The sequence below is a fragment of the Dendroctonus ponderosae genome, unplaced genomic scaffold (genome assembly GCF_020466585.1).
Source record: "Dendroctonus ponderosae isolate FM_Combo_2020 unplaced genomic scaffold, Dpon_F_20191213v2 Dpon_F_20191213_3, whole genome shotgun sequence".
In the NCBI taxonomy this organism is placed as follows: domain Eukaryota; kingdom Metazoa; phylum Arthropoda; class Insecta; order Coleoptera; family Curculionidae; genus Dendroctonus; species Dendroctonus ponderosae.
Genome location: NW_026018508.1, coordinates 11,382,629 through 11,401,822, shown reverse-complemented (window position 1 = coordinate 11,401,822; position 19,194 = coordinate 11,382,629). Strand labels below are relative to the sequence as shown.

Below are 19,194 nucleotides of genomic sequence, written 5' to 3'. Positions count from 1 at the left end.
CGACTTTAACTAATCGTTTTTACGATTTATTCGTGATTTTATAGAGCTGCGCTATATTGTTAAACAGATTATTTTACAGAACCAAACAGGTCCTTCTCGGACATTTTTGAATTTTTTTCCATATAGTAAAATGCCTGTTGTTTCATTCATACAACAACGCAAAATAGGTATACATTTTTTGCAATTTTTGAACGCATGTTTCAGACATTTTCCATTTTTTTGGATGTACAGGATATGTATTTGAAAAGCCGCAACGAAATTTTCGATTGTTCCATATACGAAAATGTTGCACCAGAAGTTTCTTTTCAGAATCTCATTCCTCTTCAGCATCTGAGCTAATATGAATAAATAAAGTCTGCCACTGGGAACTTCAGATATTCGGAAATTTGCTCATATGACTGAAGAAGAATTGGGGAATCAAAGATCAAAGAATTCCGTAAATAAAATAGAGTAAAGGAAACGTATTGGGGTTTAAACAAGTCGACACAAAAAATAACCAGGATTTAATAAAGCTAAATCAAAGAATGACGAAAATATGAAAAAATACGATTTTTGAATAAAAATAGTAAAAACCGCGCAAAAACAAAGGCCCAAATTCTGATAAGTAATCAGTAAGCGTAATAAGTATCAGATCTCCACGTTGCTGGCTGCTGGGCCTATTATGCATTTCTGCATATTTCTGTCCCTGCTCTGTCGCTCTTTGTCCCTCTATTTTGCCGAATCTGTAGAGGAGTGAGAGACAAAATCCGCAGCCATGTTGGTTTATACTCGTCTTGCTCGTTGTTCACATCAAGGGCGCGAGTAAGAGCAAGTAGTTCAAAGCTTTCGAGGAGTTTGCTGTGGCAGGTTGACGCGCAAGTGCTCGCTAAAAAACACACGAGCGACTGTCGATAGGCGATTGTTAAAACAATTGTAATCGGCACATTGCACTCTTCTGTGACTGTGATCGAGATTTTTGTCTTGTTTTTTTGCGCGTTTATTCTTCGTTTGTTCCTTTTTTCTCAACTTTGCCGTTACCGCTAGTTCGGTGTCGGGAGTTTTGAAGAAGAAACAACAACAAAAAAAGGAATCTGAAAATGTAAGTATTTTTTGCAAATGTAATATTATTGATAGTTTCGTTTACTGATTGCTCAGTCAATTCGGGAAACTGTGAATTGGTTTTTCGATCGGTGTCTTTTGGGACTAATGGGTCCAAAACCGCACCAGACAACAAACCCAGACCCTGGAACATCCAGCTTTTTGCAAAACTTCTGATCATTTAAAGAAAATTAAAAACAAAAATAAATGCCCCTTCATCTAAGACTAAGACAGGTTAAAAGAGTTAAAGACTGAATGAAATGAATCTGGGAGATTTACTTTACAGTCTGCTGGTTCAATTCATTCATGCCATTTTCACAAAAAAACATTTACAAACATCTTCGTGCCTACTGCGCAAAACTTCCGAGCGAAAAATATCGGAAATTTAAACCCTGTCATTCGTCATCAATTAAACTGCATTAACTGCGTATTGATTTTGCAATTATTGGGAACCAATCACAGAGGGAATTTTTCTTGCGCCGCACAAACGTAGTTTTTAAATGGGCTTTTTTCTCTCCAGTCCGCTCTATTTTTGCGCATATCCCGAATTTTTGCCATTGCGCGCCATTGTCCACTTACTAATTTTTAGTGCTGTATTGATTTTATTTATTTTAACGCTCCCTCGAACGAAACGCAATGGAAAGGAAAACCCTCGAGATTTCCGCGTTTCTTTAGATCACTATACCGGGCCATCTAGAAAAATAAAATGCATCTTTGAAAAAAAATCTTGCATTTATAGCAAAAGTTTGCTTCTGCTTGCCAATTAAATTATTCTCCTTTTTGTTTTCGCTCCTTTAACTGTGGTAACTTTTGCACTAATCTGGAAGAGTGGACACAAACGACAATTTATAGACGCATTTCATGCGATCTCTTAGTTAAAATATTCCTTGATTTTACATATCAACACACTTTTTATGCAGAATAGTGCAAAATAGTGCAAGTAGTCTCCACGTAAACTAATTGTATTCAAACACGTAAGTTGCACTTTACACCCGTTAATTTGTGTTGACTAATATCGTTTGTTATTGTGTACGTTGTTTCCATAAAAGTGCTACTTTCACTTTTCGAAAATAATCCTAAGATTTTTTAGGATTTCAGTAAGTATCTTTCGCTTCAAGAACTCTGGAAACGACTTTCTATGTGTTGCAAATCTTGATCGCGGAAATAGTGCGGTGTCAAACCAACATAGCTTTTAATTATTTCACTGAATGGCTTTGCGGTTTAGTAACGTTTTCCTTTCGTCAACGCTCTTTCTACCCTATTAATCATCAACATCCAACGTTCCAGGTCTTCTTTTCGTTGAATTCAGTTGCTTAAGTGTTCTGTCGAATATTTTTTAACAGTCACCCCAAGAGATTAAGATATCAGCAAAGATAAGAATGATTAAGGAATGGTGGATAGCTTTTGGATAAATTACATAGGTATTCACAATAACAATTTATTACTTTTGTTCTTTTTGAGGGTTATTTTCTCTGCTTCATCTTGGTTCTGCATCTATTCAATGTTTTTTGAATTTCTTCCTTTTGTGATGATTTTCTTCATTTTGCCTTTCTGCATGAGGTATCTCAAACTGATCTCGATCTAGAATTACTTAGATTAATAACAATTAATAGATTATAATTATAGTGTTTTGAAAGAATATAAGAAAGTGTGTATCATAAATAAAATAAACAAAACCAACATGTGATAAACATGTTTATGATAAATAAACAGGTTTTCTTTTATCGTTAAGGGACTTTCTAACTCATTCACCATTAACATGGGCATTCCAAGTCTTCTTTCTTTTGTTTTATACTTACTCACTATTTACACTTTTGCCCTGCTTTTTCAGGGCAAAAGCTGCTATGTAAGTCAATAACAGTTCATCACCTTAGTGTTGACTGCTTTGTCCGTTTAGGTACTTTTTTGCTTAGCTTTTTTCTTGGCTTTTGTTCCTTGATGTTGGTTGGGGTTTGGTTTATTCCTAAGGCCCATAAGGTATTTCAAACTGAGGCACCTGAAACTGAATGAAGAAATTAAATGTGGAAATAAAAGTTCTGGAAGAATGTACACAAACGACCATTCGCAGGTTTTTTGTGCACAATTTCGGCCCATTGACGCACGTTTTATACAGAAAATCGCAACTAACACCCTTTTAAACGCAATTTTTACTTTATTCTTCTTATTTTGCTGCTTACTCTCTTTTGCCAAGTAATATCGTTTGCCTTTTTGCTTTCAGGACTGTTTGTATACGAAAACATACTAAGAATTTACAGAAAAGCTCAAACTCGCACTGTAAAAAGTGCGCTAAGTTATTTTTGCCATTTACACCTGCGGCTTATGCCGGGGATTTTGGGTAAGTTTTTGTCGTTTCAAGAACTGTAGAAACAGAATCTTAGCTTTTAAATTATCTGGCTTTGCCGTTTAGTAACCTTTCATATTCATATTGTCAACGCTCTTCCTCTCCCATTAATCATTAACATGGGAGAATATCTGGAACGAACGTTCCAGGTCTTCTTCCCGTTGCTTTTACCTGCTTAATTCGGGGATTTGGTTTTATTTTATTTGCTTTATTTGCGACAATTTAAGACGAAATATATTTTTTTGCCGATGAGATTTGTTTTTGAATTGTCGGTATGTATTGTAGTGTATTTGAGAAATTTTCTGGCGTTCCAAGTTAAGTTCGAGTGCCAGGTTAAAAGCAAAGGAAAAAAACTGCAAATTTAAAAATAAAACTAGATAATTTAATGTCCGTAAATTTATGTTTTTCGTATTTTAAGAAGTATGATTATTTTAAAAAATATGTAACAGTTATGTAACCGTACTTATTCTGAATCAGAAAAGCTATTAGAATTTTTGTACATGTTATTATGATGATAACAGCTTTTGATCCATTTTAAATTTCAAGCATTTCTTGCCACGTTCCTGTGTATTCCTTGGAATACATTTATTTCTGTTAATATAATTTAATATGAGCACCAATACGTTCAAAGTGTGAATTCTTCAGTAGTATATCTAGCAGATTGCGGGCAGGGTGGTGGATAGGATATATTTCTTCGGTTTTTGCGGTGTATGGTACGGCCGGACAGGTTGTAACCATGAAGTGAAGTGTTTCACCTCGTGTTGCTTTAAGCCTCTAATGTAAGTCATTTTTTTTTTGAGTATTCGGAGTAACTCTTGTCTCAGTGTCGAAAATATTGGTTTCAAAAATTTCCCCGAAAAACCTTGAGATGACTGCATTAAACTGTCAAGTTTTATTGCTTTAATTCATTTTTCATGGATAAGCGCTCGTCAGTTTTTAAACAATATTTCCGGATATTGTTGAACTGGTTACTTGGAAAAATGTTCTTGCTTAGAGCCAGAAATTCTTGTGAGAAGAAAATAATCAAATGTGCGAAGTTTTATTTACATTTTTTTTACGTACTTATGTATCTCGATAACAATAATACTTACTTAGCATTTATACGTTCGATCAGGTTGCAGACTTATTTTACTTTTACTTTATTCTCTTTGGGTCCTGCGGTTTTGCTACCGCATCTTGGTTGGGTTTTTCTTCATCTTTCTTTTGCCCATGTGGTTCCATAAACGAATAATTGAATTTAAAGAATTGAAGCGGTCAAAGTAATGCATTTAAAGAGAACAATTAACTATGTGTGTGAAAAGAAAGGGACGAAATGCATGAAATCGGCGGTAGGAAAAATAAAAATCCATTCTTTCAAAACTTAAACGGGATGTCACGTTTAAGGGTTGTGGGTACTTCTGAAGTTTTCTTTTGCGGTCTGAGGAGTACGGTGGGTCAGGATCTAACTAAAGTCTACAAAAGTCTATTCATACCCTACATTTTAAACCTCGTGTTGCTTTATCATCATCATCAGATCATGATCATCATCTAGTCATCTGCTGCCGTGTGAGTAGGCCGCTTTAAGCAAAATCGATTCAGTTAAAACATTTATTTAGAAGCACAAATTTTTTTAAACTGAAGATGAAGCCACAAGAAAACAACTGAGTTGAGAGTGGATCAGGACAAAATCCCACGATTCTGTTAGCAGATTTACTTATTTCCAAATTTGCGAGTGTTGTTAGAAAGCGCTAATCCGTTAAAAATATTTACGTTGGACTCTATTTGCAAAGTGCAAAGTCTACTAGGAATTTTTATAGTACAGAGTCAAACTCCAAAGAGGTGGTTAGTTTCTGAGTGATTTTATGAAGAAAAGTAAAGTCCATATCAGGAAATGCTTTATTACTAATATACAAATCATTTTCACGGCCGATATATTCCTTACTATAGACCCACAACATTTATATTATTTGTTATTGGGCAGCTTCTTAGGTAGGAAACAATCCAATGGGGGTAAGAAACATGGTGTGAAATTTTGATTTTTGGTCGAAAATTTCATAAAGGAGGGAAGGCCAAGAGATCGATTTTTGAATAAAAAAAGTTTCTTAAATGAGACTAAAGACTTTAGGCCGATTAAACTTTTGTTTAATCGGCCTAAAGTGTTAAACCCAGTTGTCTTCCGGAGGACCACCTGGACATTTTAAAAAAATGCACAATTAACTTCCATTTTTCAAGATTTGTCGAATTCAGGAACTCTATCCACCTTTGTAAATCTTTCTTCGTATCTCGCTTGGCTTTGAAACTAGCAGAAAACTGCATTGTTCCATCTCCCTGGGACAAGCTATATTACACGAGAGTCATTTGCGTAGCTTTATTATTTCGAACTAGACTCAAAAGCTTTTTTATTTAAAATCACCCCCTGATTGGTAGCGTACTCAAATAACCTGCATAAGCACAATTTCCCGAGTAGATGGGCAAATCATACTTTTTAAAAATAAATATATCCCCGAAAAAAACGCGGTTTACCAGTTATACATATAAAAAAAATCAACTAGCACGTTTGAAGGCGTAAAAATAGCCTATAAAATATGTCTTTGGCTTCTTGCTACTTAATTATAAGGAACACCGTGGGGCGGCATGACATATTTAATATCCAATAAAAACCTGAGTAAAAGTTCGAAAATAAAGCCGGGCAAATTGCTAGACTAGATCTGAAAATACGATGATTGTGCAAGTGCTCGGAAAAAAAGTAAACAGGCTAATAAATTATTTGAATTAATTTTTCTATTTTTATTTTAAGACGCATGTCGTTCAAGTGAATTAATTTTTGGTGTATTTGCGCCTGTCAGGCAAACATTCCCATTCGTTAATAAATGCTAAAAGCTCGAAAGTAACTATGAGTTGCGTGCTAACGCGCACATTCTTTAATGTACGTTTTCTTGTTTTCACAAATAGCTGTGTATTTCCTAAGTAACATTTAAATGTTTTAAAAATTTCCAACTTGCACTGATTTTTTTATGAATAAACGCTTATTTTATATTTTATATAAACGCTCGTTTTTTGTGCTTTAGCTATTTTTCTGAATACGTTTCAATTGGAAGTTGTTTTAAAATCACTCAAAAAACACTTCGATATCAAGAAATGTTTACGTCTAATGAATTAAAAAATGTACAAGCATTTTTCAGCATATTTTTAATTTAATTTATATTATTTACACATCGTTCCGCTATGCGAAAATTTAATTTAAGAGTTGAGCAGAAAAATTATTCCGTTCGAAAGTTCAAATATTATTTAGTGCTGAATATAATCGCTTGAAGAATCCAACAAAGAATAGAAAAATGCTTTGAGGGTTATTTTCAAAAATTTGAAACTGATTCACTGTAAACTCTGATTTACGGTAATTTATTGTACATTTTCTAGTTTCGGTTTGTTCTAAGGAAAACCGATCCATTGTTCTTGTACTGGGGCAAAGTGATTTTGAATGCTCTATTTTCCAAAAGGTCTTCAATTGATTTTGAATCGATTCATTAGAAGAAACGTATAATACAAATTGGGTTTGGCTTTGGCTTTGGCTTTAAAAACTTGACCAACTACCTGACCAGATGAAATTGAAACTAACCAGCAATCAAATGGCTCTTTGGGTATTTCAATTTCTCCAACCACATATTTTTGGTTTTTTTGTGGTGCTCACATGTGTTAGAAATATGTATTTTAAAACTAGGTGGACGTTTGTATGTATGAATATTTGACCCACATAATATTTTTCACGAAACCTTATTTTTGTAATGCGTTTTTCAACACCATGGCTGGTTTTGTAGTAGATTAAACCTGGAAAATGTATTTTTGCAAGTTTGTCGAGTTTCATCACTGCAATTATTTTATGGTTTTTCTAACCACTCAATTGTTTTATTTCATTAATAGCTGAATGAATGGGAGAAAATCACTTTCGCCATTATCAAATAATTTCCCATTTCACCACGTTAACAATGACCGATAAAATTAATTGATCTTGAATAATAATATAAGGATCCATAATGCGGTTAATTATTTCTAGTGAGGGGCTAGAATGTAAATGAGTTCCCATCATACAAACAGAAATATTACTAACAATTGGAAAAAATATCTGACGCATAAAATGTGCTCGTTGTAATTAAAAATAATACGTTTTATGAGGTATTTAATCTGGCAAGTGCGAGTGCGGTTACCACGTTTTGATATTAATTATTTCCTTAACAATTTCATTGCCGCGAAGCACAGAAGAAAAATGTAATAATGGGAAATAGTTGATAATTTTATGAGCATCAGTGAGATTGTTTAAAGAAATTAATATGTAACATTCGAAAAGAATGTGAGCGCTTTGAAGAATTAGCATCGCTTCAGCACTTGATTACCAGAATCTGTATTCATTTCATTAGGCATTCCTATAACAATAGAACATATACAATACTCATTAAACGAATACTGATGCCGTTTGAAAACAAACATTACAGCAGATTCTCAAGCGTATGACATGAAGTAAGTCTTAAAAATAGCCATATTCGTAAGTACTAAAATTTATAATAATTGCGCTTTAGAACACCCACCCGTACACGGAATATTAATTCACCAAATTTATGTTTATTTATTTTATTACCATTTTTCAATACTTCATGAGCATAATAGATGTGTAGGTAACAATTTAACGGTTCCCAACAATTTGATAATGACCGATACAGGAAAATCACGCCATACTCTATCGGTTTTCAGCATTTTTGTGTAGGTAGAATTTCTTAATTAGGTACACAACCGATATATTTGAGTGTAATGTGCTTCAGTAATTGTTAGTTAACCAAGTTGATTTTGACTTCAAAATTGGTTGCTTTGTGTTGTATTTGCTTAAATAATTCAATTTAACCAGTTAGGAAAAATACACACAGTTTTGTGCATCACATAAGTTATTTCTCATTAGCACGTAATGATAATCATCCAAGTAAATTAGTGGCTGCATATAATTTAGAGGCACCTATATGTGTGTTAAGTAACTATTCAAATTTCAGTTAAGTACCCTACAATTTCAATGTAAATTGTTTTAGCTGAAATGAAATGTTTATTCACTTCAGCCGTCAGCATGATGTTAATAATAGAAAGTATGGATAATTATAGTTGAGTTTCTGGTTTTGTTAAACCTGCCCGCGTATGTGTCTGCATAATTCAAGTACGTCGGTACTTACTATGATTATCAAATAACCGTTATTCTTCCAGCCAAGGCAAATTAAGCATCAAATTGGTGTTTTCGCATTTGTGTTTCAAACATGTTGTTTCTGTTGTTTCAGATTACTCACATGCTCTAGGACTCCTCAAACGAACGAAAAATTGATGTGAATTTTATTGATTCGTATCAATTCAAGCACAGTGGCTTATTGTGTATCCAAAATACCGGCGTACGCACCGGGCCAAAGATTGGAGTGTAGATTGCCCCTACGTTTTGCACAATGGGGGCCGAGACCCCCCAGAATCAGCAATATTCGTTAAGATGGAATGATTTTCATTCCTCAATAATCTCCTCATTTGGTCATCTGAGAGACGCGGTAAGAAAACATTTAAATTTATAGTCATAGTTTCTAAGGCTATCGATTGTCCACTTTATATTAAAAAACGTTTAAAAATGAAACGGACGCAAACCCGGAAACACGCGAATGGGAAATTGTAGTCAACACAATATTTTTTAAAATCAGATGCACTTTTTATATAAAGTCTACTTAAAACACATATAAATTTATTTTTATTGAAAGCATTCAAATGGCGATTTTTGTTTGCAAATTCAGCTCAATATTGTACGGAAATTATTTCGGAGTAAGCAGATGTCTAAGATATGTATTAAAAAAACGTAAAAAGGTGTAATCTGATACGGTTTATCGGGGCGTAGTACTTTGGGTTGAAAACATTTTAAATTAAAGTATGAAGAAGAGACGTTAAAAACCAGTATGAAAAAGAGACAAAACCAGGCATACTTTTAATACAAAGGATCAGAATTTTTACTTCAAACCCAATCAAGTCAAAGAAAAGAAAATTTCCATTTTCAAATATGCACTATTAATAACCTCTGGTAACTATTCTTTGAACGCAAAATCCACTTCTTTAAGCACTCCTCAATAAACTTCTCATTATTCTGCGCTATTCAATATTTGCTTTGCTCAAAATGCCATTGAAGCTTAGCTTAGAAGCTTAAAAAAGTGAACAATACGGAAGCCAGATGCAAGTTTTATAAACGTTCAATCAGCTCGTAATTGCCGATAAATGTAACGAACAACAAACCGCAGAAGCAAATGTTGCGGTAATTGTTGCAGATAAAACATGAACTTTCGCAAATAATTAGCATTTCAGATAACAGTGTTATTCAAGCCTTGAATGCTACTGAACCTTACCGGAAGTGCAATTTTTCGGTTCGAGAATTATTCTACAAGTTATGTCACAGACGCAAATTATAAAGTAAAATTCTTAACGCAACTTATTTTCCTCTAGAATTTCCAGTTTTATTTCCCATCTTAGTACTGTTTTACATAAATAGCTTTTACTGGCTTGTACGAGCTTTAAGTCAATGTCGCTTAAATACAACAAATTCATAGTAAGTCTTTCTTCGTCCTGGCTTTAAGCCAGTGTCCCATGCATCCGTTTATACGATGGTACGATGATACGAAAGTGTTTCTATTAAACTATTAAAAATTAAAAAAGTGTTCAATAGAGACACTTTCGTATCATCGTACCATCGTACCATCGTATCAACGGGATGCATGGGACACGGGCTTTGATCAATCAAAAATGAAGAGAAGTTTCAGAGTATTTGCTTTTGCGAATGAAATTGTTAGATTGCGAGGAAACCGAACTATTTTTGTTGCAAAAACTATGAATGCGACAAGATTTTACAAAGAGCCCGAAAAGGATTAGTTTAATAACTCAAAAAATCAGTTGATTTCAGAGATCAAATAAAAAGTTCTGGTAGTTTTTGTACCGAGACATTCAATAATTCACCACTTGCCCAAAGCGGATGAACTCGGTTCCTTCATCAAACCATGATTTGCACAAGAACTATCGTTTCATTCTCCCGATATTACAAAAACTCATTTTTTTGAACAAATTTGACCATCAATAGCAGAGCAGCTGGATATTTTTCTTAATAAAAGTTAGGTAATTTGATCTTAGCCAAATAATGTTCCAGTGCCCTTCGAAGATTTTTAAATAGGTTCCTACTACTCGCCTACTCATGAATTTGTATCCGCAATACTTTCAGCTACTTTTTAAATTCAGAAAAACCTTTTAGTGAGAAGTTAAAAAGAAGTTTTAGTGTTCCAATTGTTGAAAATTATCAGTTTGTTGAAATCTTATTACTTCATTTGCCATTCGTGATTTTTTTTTGGAAATCTGAAATTAAAAAAAATCTTCTGGAAAGTGACAGGTATCTTAGAAAGTGAAATGTAACTTTCACTTTCACATCATTGTGAAGGTATTATGACCCTTATCGCCCTTTTGCAATGTAACAAAGCCTCACTATGCTTCCTGTGTAGTATTTTTTTATTATCTACTTTATTAAAAAGACTGTTTTTATATCAACGCCACATGCTTGACCCGCCACGTGGAACCCGCAAAGCTGGAAATAATTTAATTATTTTCCAGTATGGCAAACTTCAAGTGCCCATTCACTCTCATACAGCTAAATTTAAGGACGCGCTTTTTCGTTCTTCGTAATAAGTCTAATTATGGAAATTAAGAATGTATTTGCCACGTGGAACTCGCGCACTGGAAATGATTCAATCGCTTTCCAGTTTGCTGAGTATTTGGAGATTTTAAGGAAACATTCACACATGTTTATGTTATCAGTCCCATGGGAGCGAGCTATTTGCGTGTCCAGGTACAAAATGGCCATGCATTCCTCCATATGTATATTTTTACCTAATTTTAACCCCCCTGTGACGTGTTTTTTCCCGTCAATGTATGCAAATTGCTGATGCCAGATTAAACTACTGGTAATTAAATTAACGTACAACATTATAAAAGTCTTGAGGCCTGGAAAGTTATTGCGCCTCACTAATAAAATGTGGGGACCGCATAAGGTTCTGATTAATGTGCACGGCATGTGATAAAATTCTGATAGGAGGTCTAATTCAGATGGTGAAATTTTTTTTGGAATTATCACCACCCTGACCATGTTCGGGCTTATTTATTACGACTGTCACCTAATTGAGCTAGAAACCACACAATTTTTTACCATTCCTCTTTTAGTCTGTTGTGCATTTTCAAACTAAATCTTCAAATTCAAATCAAACCACCTCCCCCCATTTAACTCCCAATTAAAACATTCAAATTCCCAGTACTTCATGTGTAGTTTCCGTTTGCTTAAGAAGAATCGATGTTTAAGTAGTGAGATTTTAAGAAGCAATTGAAGAACTGATGAGTCACCGAACGGTGTGTTGATCTTCGCGAAGAACTTAGTGTCGATAAAATGAGGCGGCTAAGAGATGAATGTTAATAATCGCTTTTTTCAGGTACCATGATATCTGGTATTGTGACATTGATTAATCAGGAGAATTTGCTTCGGATAAGATTAGTGTTGTCGAAAGTTGCATATGTAGATTTTAAAGAATTATTTTTGCCTGATTATTGAATTGAAACAATGGCGTGTTATAGAGAGTGTTTTTTGTTTCAGGAGGATTTTGTTGACGTGACTCTAGCATGCGAAGGACAATCCTTCGAAGCTCACAGAGTGGTACTTTCGGCTTGCAGTCCTTACTTCAGGGAACTACTGAAAGCCAACCCGTGCCAACACCCCATCATCATCCTATGGGACATTCACCGGAAAGACATGGACAGCCTACTGAGGTATGTTTTGGTACTTGGGAAAGATCATTAAAGAAAACCGGTGAATTGGTGAACGCCAGCCAGAAACTGTCGGTTTTGTACAATGTAAATTTCACCTGCGCAACACATTAAATATTTAAATGATGCCCGAGAAATAAACATTTAAATTCGGAAAGGAACACGACGAATTAAATAAACTATTTACCTACTAATCAAGTAGCCAATTAAAACTGTATAAGAGAACTACTTTTAGAAATTATTTAATAGCGGGTAATATAAATTATTAAAAGGCGGAGAATATCTCGCTTGACATCCTATTCCATCGTCTAAGCAGTACCAATAAATTTTAGCACCTAATTTACGAAAAAGGAGATTAGTAAACGTAAAAGTTTCTTTATTTAAATGTTAATTAATTCAAGATTATATCAAGCAGTGACAAGTGTATATTGGAGCGTATGTGTTATGATCTTAAATACTAGCAGAAAGTTCTTTTATCTAATTAGAAGCTGGTTCGTTTCGAGTTATTTATGGTCCACTTTCGACCTGGTTTACATTTCTGTAATGTTCAAATTTCAATTGAATGGGAAAATTAATTTGCTGAAATTCAAATACTTTAAATCCATTCATAAGTGCAACAAACAATGGTCAATCGGTCATAAGCACCTGCAATAAAGTGTCCATTTTGTTAATATGTACCATACATTGTATTGCATGAAGAAATGATTGGTACGTTTTGTATTTGTATTGCTGTAATGGTTGATACTTAAAATGACTGCAAAATGAAAACACATTTTATTCTTTATTGTTTGGTTCTAATTTATTGATTCATTTATTTTGTGTCTTAAAATTGAACAGAATTTCTGGTCTGGATTACATTGAAAAATAATTTAACACATTTAGGCACTGCTGCTTTTTCGAAAAGAATATTTTATGGAATTTCTGGAGAGTTATTTATAAGGGCTTGATTTTATGAGCCCATTTACTCTGACATTGTCACCTTTATTTTGAATTTTGGAAATTTAGATTTATCCTACAAATCCCCGAAAAATGTAATTTTCAAAAACGCTTCCAAGTTTTTCCAATAGGACCAATGTTTCTTAACTTTGGGCAAGAAGGGGACCTGAAGTTTCTGCTCACTTAAATGGATAGATGGTTTAAATGAGACTCTTGAGGTTGCAAGTTTGGAAAATTTGCAGACAATTCATATCCTGGCTAATAAAAGAAACCTCCTTTTTTGGTGTCCCAAAAGATTTATATAAACAAACGTCTCAGTCTTTAAGAACAATTAGTTTGTCGATGCTGGTGGGTTTTGCGGGTTTTCATGGCTAAAAATCTCTTACTCATGTTTCGGAAGCACGCGTGGCTTTAGAGGAGGTTTGCTCGGCGCGGCAACCATCAACGAATATCTTGGAAATAGAAATTATGTGAATTTTTGACGCCAATTGAATCGAGAACCAAACAGTGTCTAGTTTATAAGTAGGACTGAAATTTTTTATCAGTGACCGAAAAATACGTCAAAAAATATCCATCCATCCTTGGATATTTAACCGAATCTATCGGCAACTAAAAGTCTGATTTCAGTTTTCAATGTAAAATCATGCAGATGATGCATACATAAAATGTTATTTCCGACACTGACCATTAGAATTGGTAGACAACTATAAAACAAAATTAAGTGTAAATTAAAACTGGCATATATATTAGGTAGTTTCTCCAAATCAGCATACATATTCAAAGATCGCCCCAATTATTACCAAATGTCGCTTAGTTGCCGCATTTGCATGATTTGCCCATTTTACACATCCAAACCGTCATACCTACAGGGTATTCGGGCTCGGACACTTAAAAAACATTAATAAAATTTATTTTGGTGAATTTGAAGATTTTTTGACCTTAAAAATCGAGGTTATTCTATCTAATTACGACCAGCCCGTGAATACGAGCGTCTACAACATACGTCTTGTTTGTGATTCATCGGTAATGTAGATTGTGCGATTTAAAGTGCCAAACTTTTTCTAAAACCGTAAATTGCCCAGCAGCGTCCTCAATAAATTTCTAATGTCCGTATTAATAATAGCAACGGGTTCATTATCGAATCAAATCCGACACGCTGATCAGTTGAATAATTTTCCTGGAAACCATTTGAGAATCTTTAAGTTGCATTATTCGCATTGCTTGAAATAATATTTCTTGACGTTTTTTTGAGGGTTTGAGGTAACCCGTCAGAGAAGTCTATCTCTGGTAATTTAGGAGGCCACTCAATAGGTCCTCCCCTTATCCACTGATTGACAAAAATTTGAGCACAATTGCAGCTGAGTGTGAAGAAATACCATCTTGCTGGAAAATCCGTCCTTGCAATTAGAGTCTGGTTTTAATGAACTTCTGGGGAAAAAGTCACTAATGCTGGAATTAATTCAAGTTCGAGTTCTTTCACTCATCTTTTCACTTCATCGGCAAAAATGATGATTCTAATTATTATCTAGATTGTACGTAATTTGCATGCTTTTGCAAAACTCCTTTCGGCTATCGAATTTATCTTAGAATAACTATTGCACTTTCGAACTATTCAACAGATTTCTGCATGTGTAAATTGGCCCCAATTTCGGAATAATTTCTTGCAAAAATCAGCCAATACTGAGTGTTCCAAAAAAGAGCAGTAACTAAAGCTGCTTATTCAAATACTTCCAGTTAAGTACTAACTGTATCATTTTCCCGTTAATTGAAAGTTATTTTCGACTTTCCAACTGCCGAATTCTTAAATAAATAAGTCACACATTCACATGTCTGCTCGGGCAGAACAAGCAATCCGAAAATGATGTCTAACAACGATCGCTCATCTAACAAGTTTTAATTATTCTTTGTCTTCGAGGATCGGAAATATATCACTTAGAAGCCAGTTTTACGGTTTATTAATTTTAAAACATTAGATGTTGTTTGGCTAAGTTGATGATTGATAAGTGTTCCATTTCGTGTTACCCGGATTCAATTAGGACTAACGGTGTCTCGACATTACCAGGACCTCCAAAATAGATGCAAACTAATAAAACTCATTGGAACTTTAATAGTGGGACAATTATTTTTTTGACTGAACAGTTTATTCATTCAACTCAACTGATTTGCTCAAACGAATCTAAAAAATCTAAAAGAATTGTGTGTTGTTGCAGGTTTATGTACAACGGAGAAGTGAACATCGGACGAGAACAGTTAAAAGATTTTTTGAAAACTGCACAAACTTTACAAGTGAAGGGATTAGCCGATGTTCCATTGTCCAAAATACTGGCGACAGAGAACAACGCGCCCACGTCGCTCTCAGAACAAAACATCTCAACCGTAAGTAAAAAGTTGAACATTTGTAGTGAATGCGTTTACGCATTATGCTACATATCAGCCTGCTATAGAAAGAACACTGGCTAACATTAATTAAAAGTGAATTGCAATTCAAAATCAATTATTCCGTGAAATTTTTTGATCCTTTTGTTGAGTCTTCCGTGTTAGAGACCTCTGAAGATGCCAGCCACGTGCACCTACGAAACTTTGGAAATTTAAACTCACCATGGCCTAAAATTTCGAAAGGCTCTTTCAAGGAATTGAAATTTTTTCTTAAAACAGCTCCAAGGGCTTGAAAGCGGCCCCAAATTCAATGCTTAAAAGACAAACGAGTGGCAAGCGGCATCACTTGCCATTATGGGGTCCGGGTTAAGAAACCAAAACCATTTGAAAAATGACAAAGCATCTAAGTAATCTAATAGATCATGAATCCAAGCGTCTTCGTGTGTTACGGCAAATGTGAATAGCCAAGGTTACAGTTGCATAGAAATGCACAAAATGTACCTAAGATAATTATGAACCTGCTTGAAAAGAAATTTCGACATTCATTCCAATGACCATTAAAAACTACTTGAATACAGTGCGAAACACCCAAGGTGGTTCATTTGTTGAAGCTGTGCCAAAATCAATTATCGAAACTGTTGACCATCATTAATTATGCAAGCTGTTTGGGGGAATTTACAATCTTCTCTCGACTGTTTAAGCTCTGTTAGGAAACACTCAATACCCTGTATATCTAATTAAAGAAAGCAGAAGCGCTCAAATTATTCAAAGTTAGACGTGACTGAACAAATTGAGGAGCGACAGCAGCTAATAAAATTTATGATTCTGTCACAAATTTCATTGAAGAACCATAGAGAAAGAACACGTTTGATTAATTATAACAGTTCCATACTGTTCATGGGGTTTATCAGTTGTTCCGTTTAAAATGACCTGTTTTTTATGAACATTTCTAAGAGGGCTGAATTGCAATGTTGGTGCCTACTCACATTTCGACCACTCAAAATTGGTTTTTTTTCTCCCATGCTGGTGGTTTGTATTTCTTTTCGTTCCGTTTAAAATTGATTTACAGTGAATCGGGGTTAAAAACTTTTGTAAAAAAAACTAACTACATTCAAATAGCGAAAAAGTTTGTAAATTGGGGAATGATGATATACATCGATTGACGGTTTTTGTTGTTAGTTTGAAGTTCAAAAACGTTTTGGAGTAGTGATAATTCTCAATTTTTATGTGGAGTCAGGGCTAACAACGTGATCTTTAATTTTGTGAATTTTTTAAAAGCATTTGTAAAATTTGTTGCTATTTAGTACTGGAACTTATAAAGTAACATATTCTGTTAATGTTGTCTCTTCTTAAATTGCATATAAAAGTGCGTTTGATTTTTAACCAAGGCGGCGAATCCTCCAAATCTTAACAAGCAAAATTAAAGTGTTAGTACAAAATTAGTTATCGATTGTTGAAATGGTGTAAAACAATTTGAATTCTAGACAATTTTTTATACGTACACCAGATCGGGTTTTGTAAAGACTGAAATAAATAATTAGGTGTAAATGACGAGCGTGTATAGTGTGTAATTTTTATTTAACTACGTATTTCGGATATTATATGATTACCTGACCAAACCTGATTATGCAACCTTGAGGTTTTGACTGGAGTATGTTAATTTTTAATAATAATTGCTTTTAGATAATTATTACCCGGTTTCGGTTACACGGTACTCGCAACGAACTAAAATCAAACGTGATTTAACCGCGAGGTCTTTTCTGGTCTTATGTAGGCGATCTTTCATATTTCAGCTGGGTTTTCATTGACAAAGGAAACAATTGGAAGATTAAGGTGAAACCTAAATAATTAAACAACAAATGTACTTTTAATTGAACAACGTGATTAGTGATGCGACTAATAAATGTTGGTATTCATTATGTTTCTAATTTGTGAATCTTGGGAATTGCGCAACTACAAAAAGGTCACTTGTTTGGAAACGGTTAATAAAATTGGTCGACAAATTGAAAGTAGACACCGAAAAAAGAAACCATTTTGCCAAAAAATGCAGGTGTGTCTTAATCGATTCAAATTATAATAAATAAGTAGCCATATGTATAAACTGGAGTTTCACAATAGTAACTGAAATGGTGTTAGTTATATTAACCGAGCACTGCACCTGTCTATAAAAGTGGAAACCTCTTTTTCTCGATCCGTGGCCAGCCAACGTTATTTACCATATTATTAGCGCTGATAATTGTTTAAAGCGCCAATTTTTAAGTATTAGAATGTTTGTTTGCACATTACTGAGTGGTTTCACTTCGATTAAAATATCCCACATTTAACGTAAATATTATTTAGATTAGGTAATTAACATTTACCATTTCAATGCTCGAAGATTAGTCGTCAGGTTTTCACGATAAATCCTCAACATTCTTGACACAAATAATTGTATTTTATTTTTCGGGTTTTTTTTACGACTTTGATTTTGATTGCATCATGCATGAGGCCAACTAGAACGGAACAAAAACTAGAAATTACTGAAACTACACAAGTAGTCTCTATGTAAAATCCTGCAATGTCCTTAAGTTGTTTAAAAAAAAAGTAATTTGCTAATGATTGACAAGCTTGAATCCACTCTGATTGACCGGACTAGTTTTTTTCCGATTGTTGCCCATTTGCAATCAAACAACTTTTGAAAAGGGAATGGACATCTAACAACAAAATGAACTCAAGTTTCACATGTAGGCTTCAGCCAGTTCGCTGACATTTCTGCGAGTTGTTTTACTTTTAGCCTGAAGACCATTAATTTCCCTTGATAATTTTCAGTCAATAAACTCGGTTTTTAATTTTTTATTGCTGAAGCAACTGAATATTGATGGCCCAATATTGAACTAATGAGCGGTTTATAATAAAATTGAGCCAACATCTGAGGAAACGTGGGAACAAATTTTTGATGCTCAGTTTTATCGAATTAATTCGATTCAAAAATTGTTGTTTATTTATTTAATTTAAAAGATTGCTGATATCAACACCACATACAACTCCGGAGATTTTTTGGAAAAATAATTAAATTTCGTGTTTCAAGTCAAATGCATGGCTTGACCGGCTGAGATCAAAGATTTTTCACATATTTTTCGGACAAATCAAGCCCAGTAATTACCACGACTTAATTAACTTGCAGGAATTCTCAGTAACAGTATAGTATTTATATATTTATTTATACTTAATTAATTCCTTAATCACTCCGTATACACCGTCCCATACATGATTGACTTATTGAAAGCAAATTCATAAATTTGATATGCTTTTATTAAGATAACGACCTTATACAACATTTGACTGCAAAGTGAAATTAAGCCACAACTGTCCACCTGCAATATTCCACTAATGAAAACATTTTTCAATTAATGTTTCAGAGCGTAAGCATACCTTGGAGTACAGATGGGTTAGAAAGGAATCATGACACTTCCAGCTCACCAAATCCTAAAAAAAAACCGAAACTATCCAACAACGCTGTTTCTTCCACAGGAGGAAATAGTCGTTCATCGTATGGAGATAACGAATCAATTCTAGGACAAGCACTTGAAGGAGGCCCCAGTATAATAGTAAAAGCCGTTAGTAATTTGATCATTTTGCAATCTTTTATACATTACTAT

The 19,194-nt window shown here is 34.1% G+C and overlaps 1 protein-coding gene and 1 long non-coding RNA gene across 8 annotated transcripts in view; one reads left to right on the top strand and one right to left on the bottom strand.

The window, feature by feature from the left end:
* The first annotated feature begins 811 nt into the window (after positions 1-811).
* The window catches only part of LOC109546733 (protein abrupt), a 36,082-nt gene continuing 17,699 nt past the window's right edge, over positions 812-19,194 (top strand). For 4 of the 7 annotated variants that reach the window (XM_019917815.2, XM_019917816.2, XM_019917811.2 and 1 more), the window contains exons 1-6: positions 812-1,078; positions 3,296-3,412; positions 8,707-8,961; positions 12,075-12,247; positions 15,391-15,556; positions 18,955-19,152. In XM_019917815.2, the coding sequence (XP_019773374.1) occupies positions 8,866-8,961; positions 12,075-12,247; positions 15,391-15,556; positions 18,955-19,152 (633 nt within the window). In that variant the 5' untranslated portion in view covers positions 812-1,078; positions 3,296-3,412; positions 8,707-8,865. Of the gene's footprint in view, positions 1,079-3,295; positions 3,413-4,079; positions 4,198-8,706; positions 8,962-12,074; positions 12,248-15,390; positions 15,557-18,954; positions 19,153-19,194 lie in introns of those variants that run through there. The other 3 variants (XM_019917814.2, XM_019917812.2, XM_019917813.2) reach the window with 3 other exon arrangements.
* The window catches only part of LOC109546734, a 42,897-nt gene continuing 26,204 nt past the window's right edge, over positions 2,502-19,194 (bottom strand). The window contains exons 2-3 of the long non-coding RNA XR_002172811.2: positions 2,877-3,079; positions 2,502-2,658 (exon numbers count right to left, since the gene is read on the bottom strand). This is a non-coding gene — a long non-coding RNA (uncharacterized LOC109546734). The remainder of the gene's footprint in view (positions 2,659-2,876; positions 3,080-19,194) is intronic.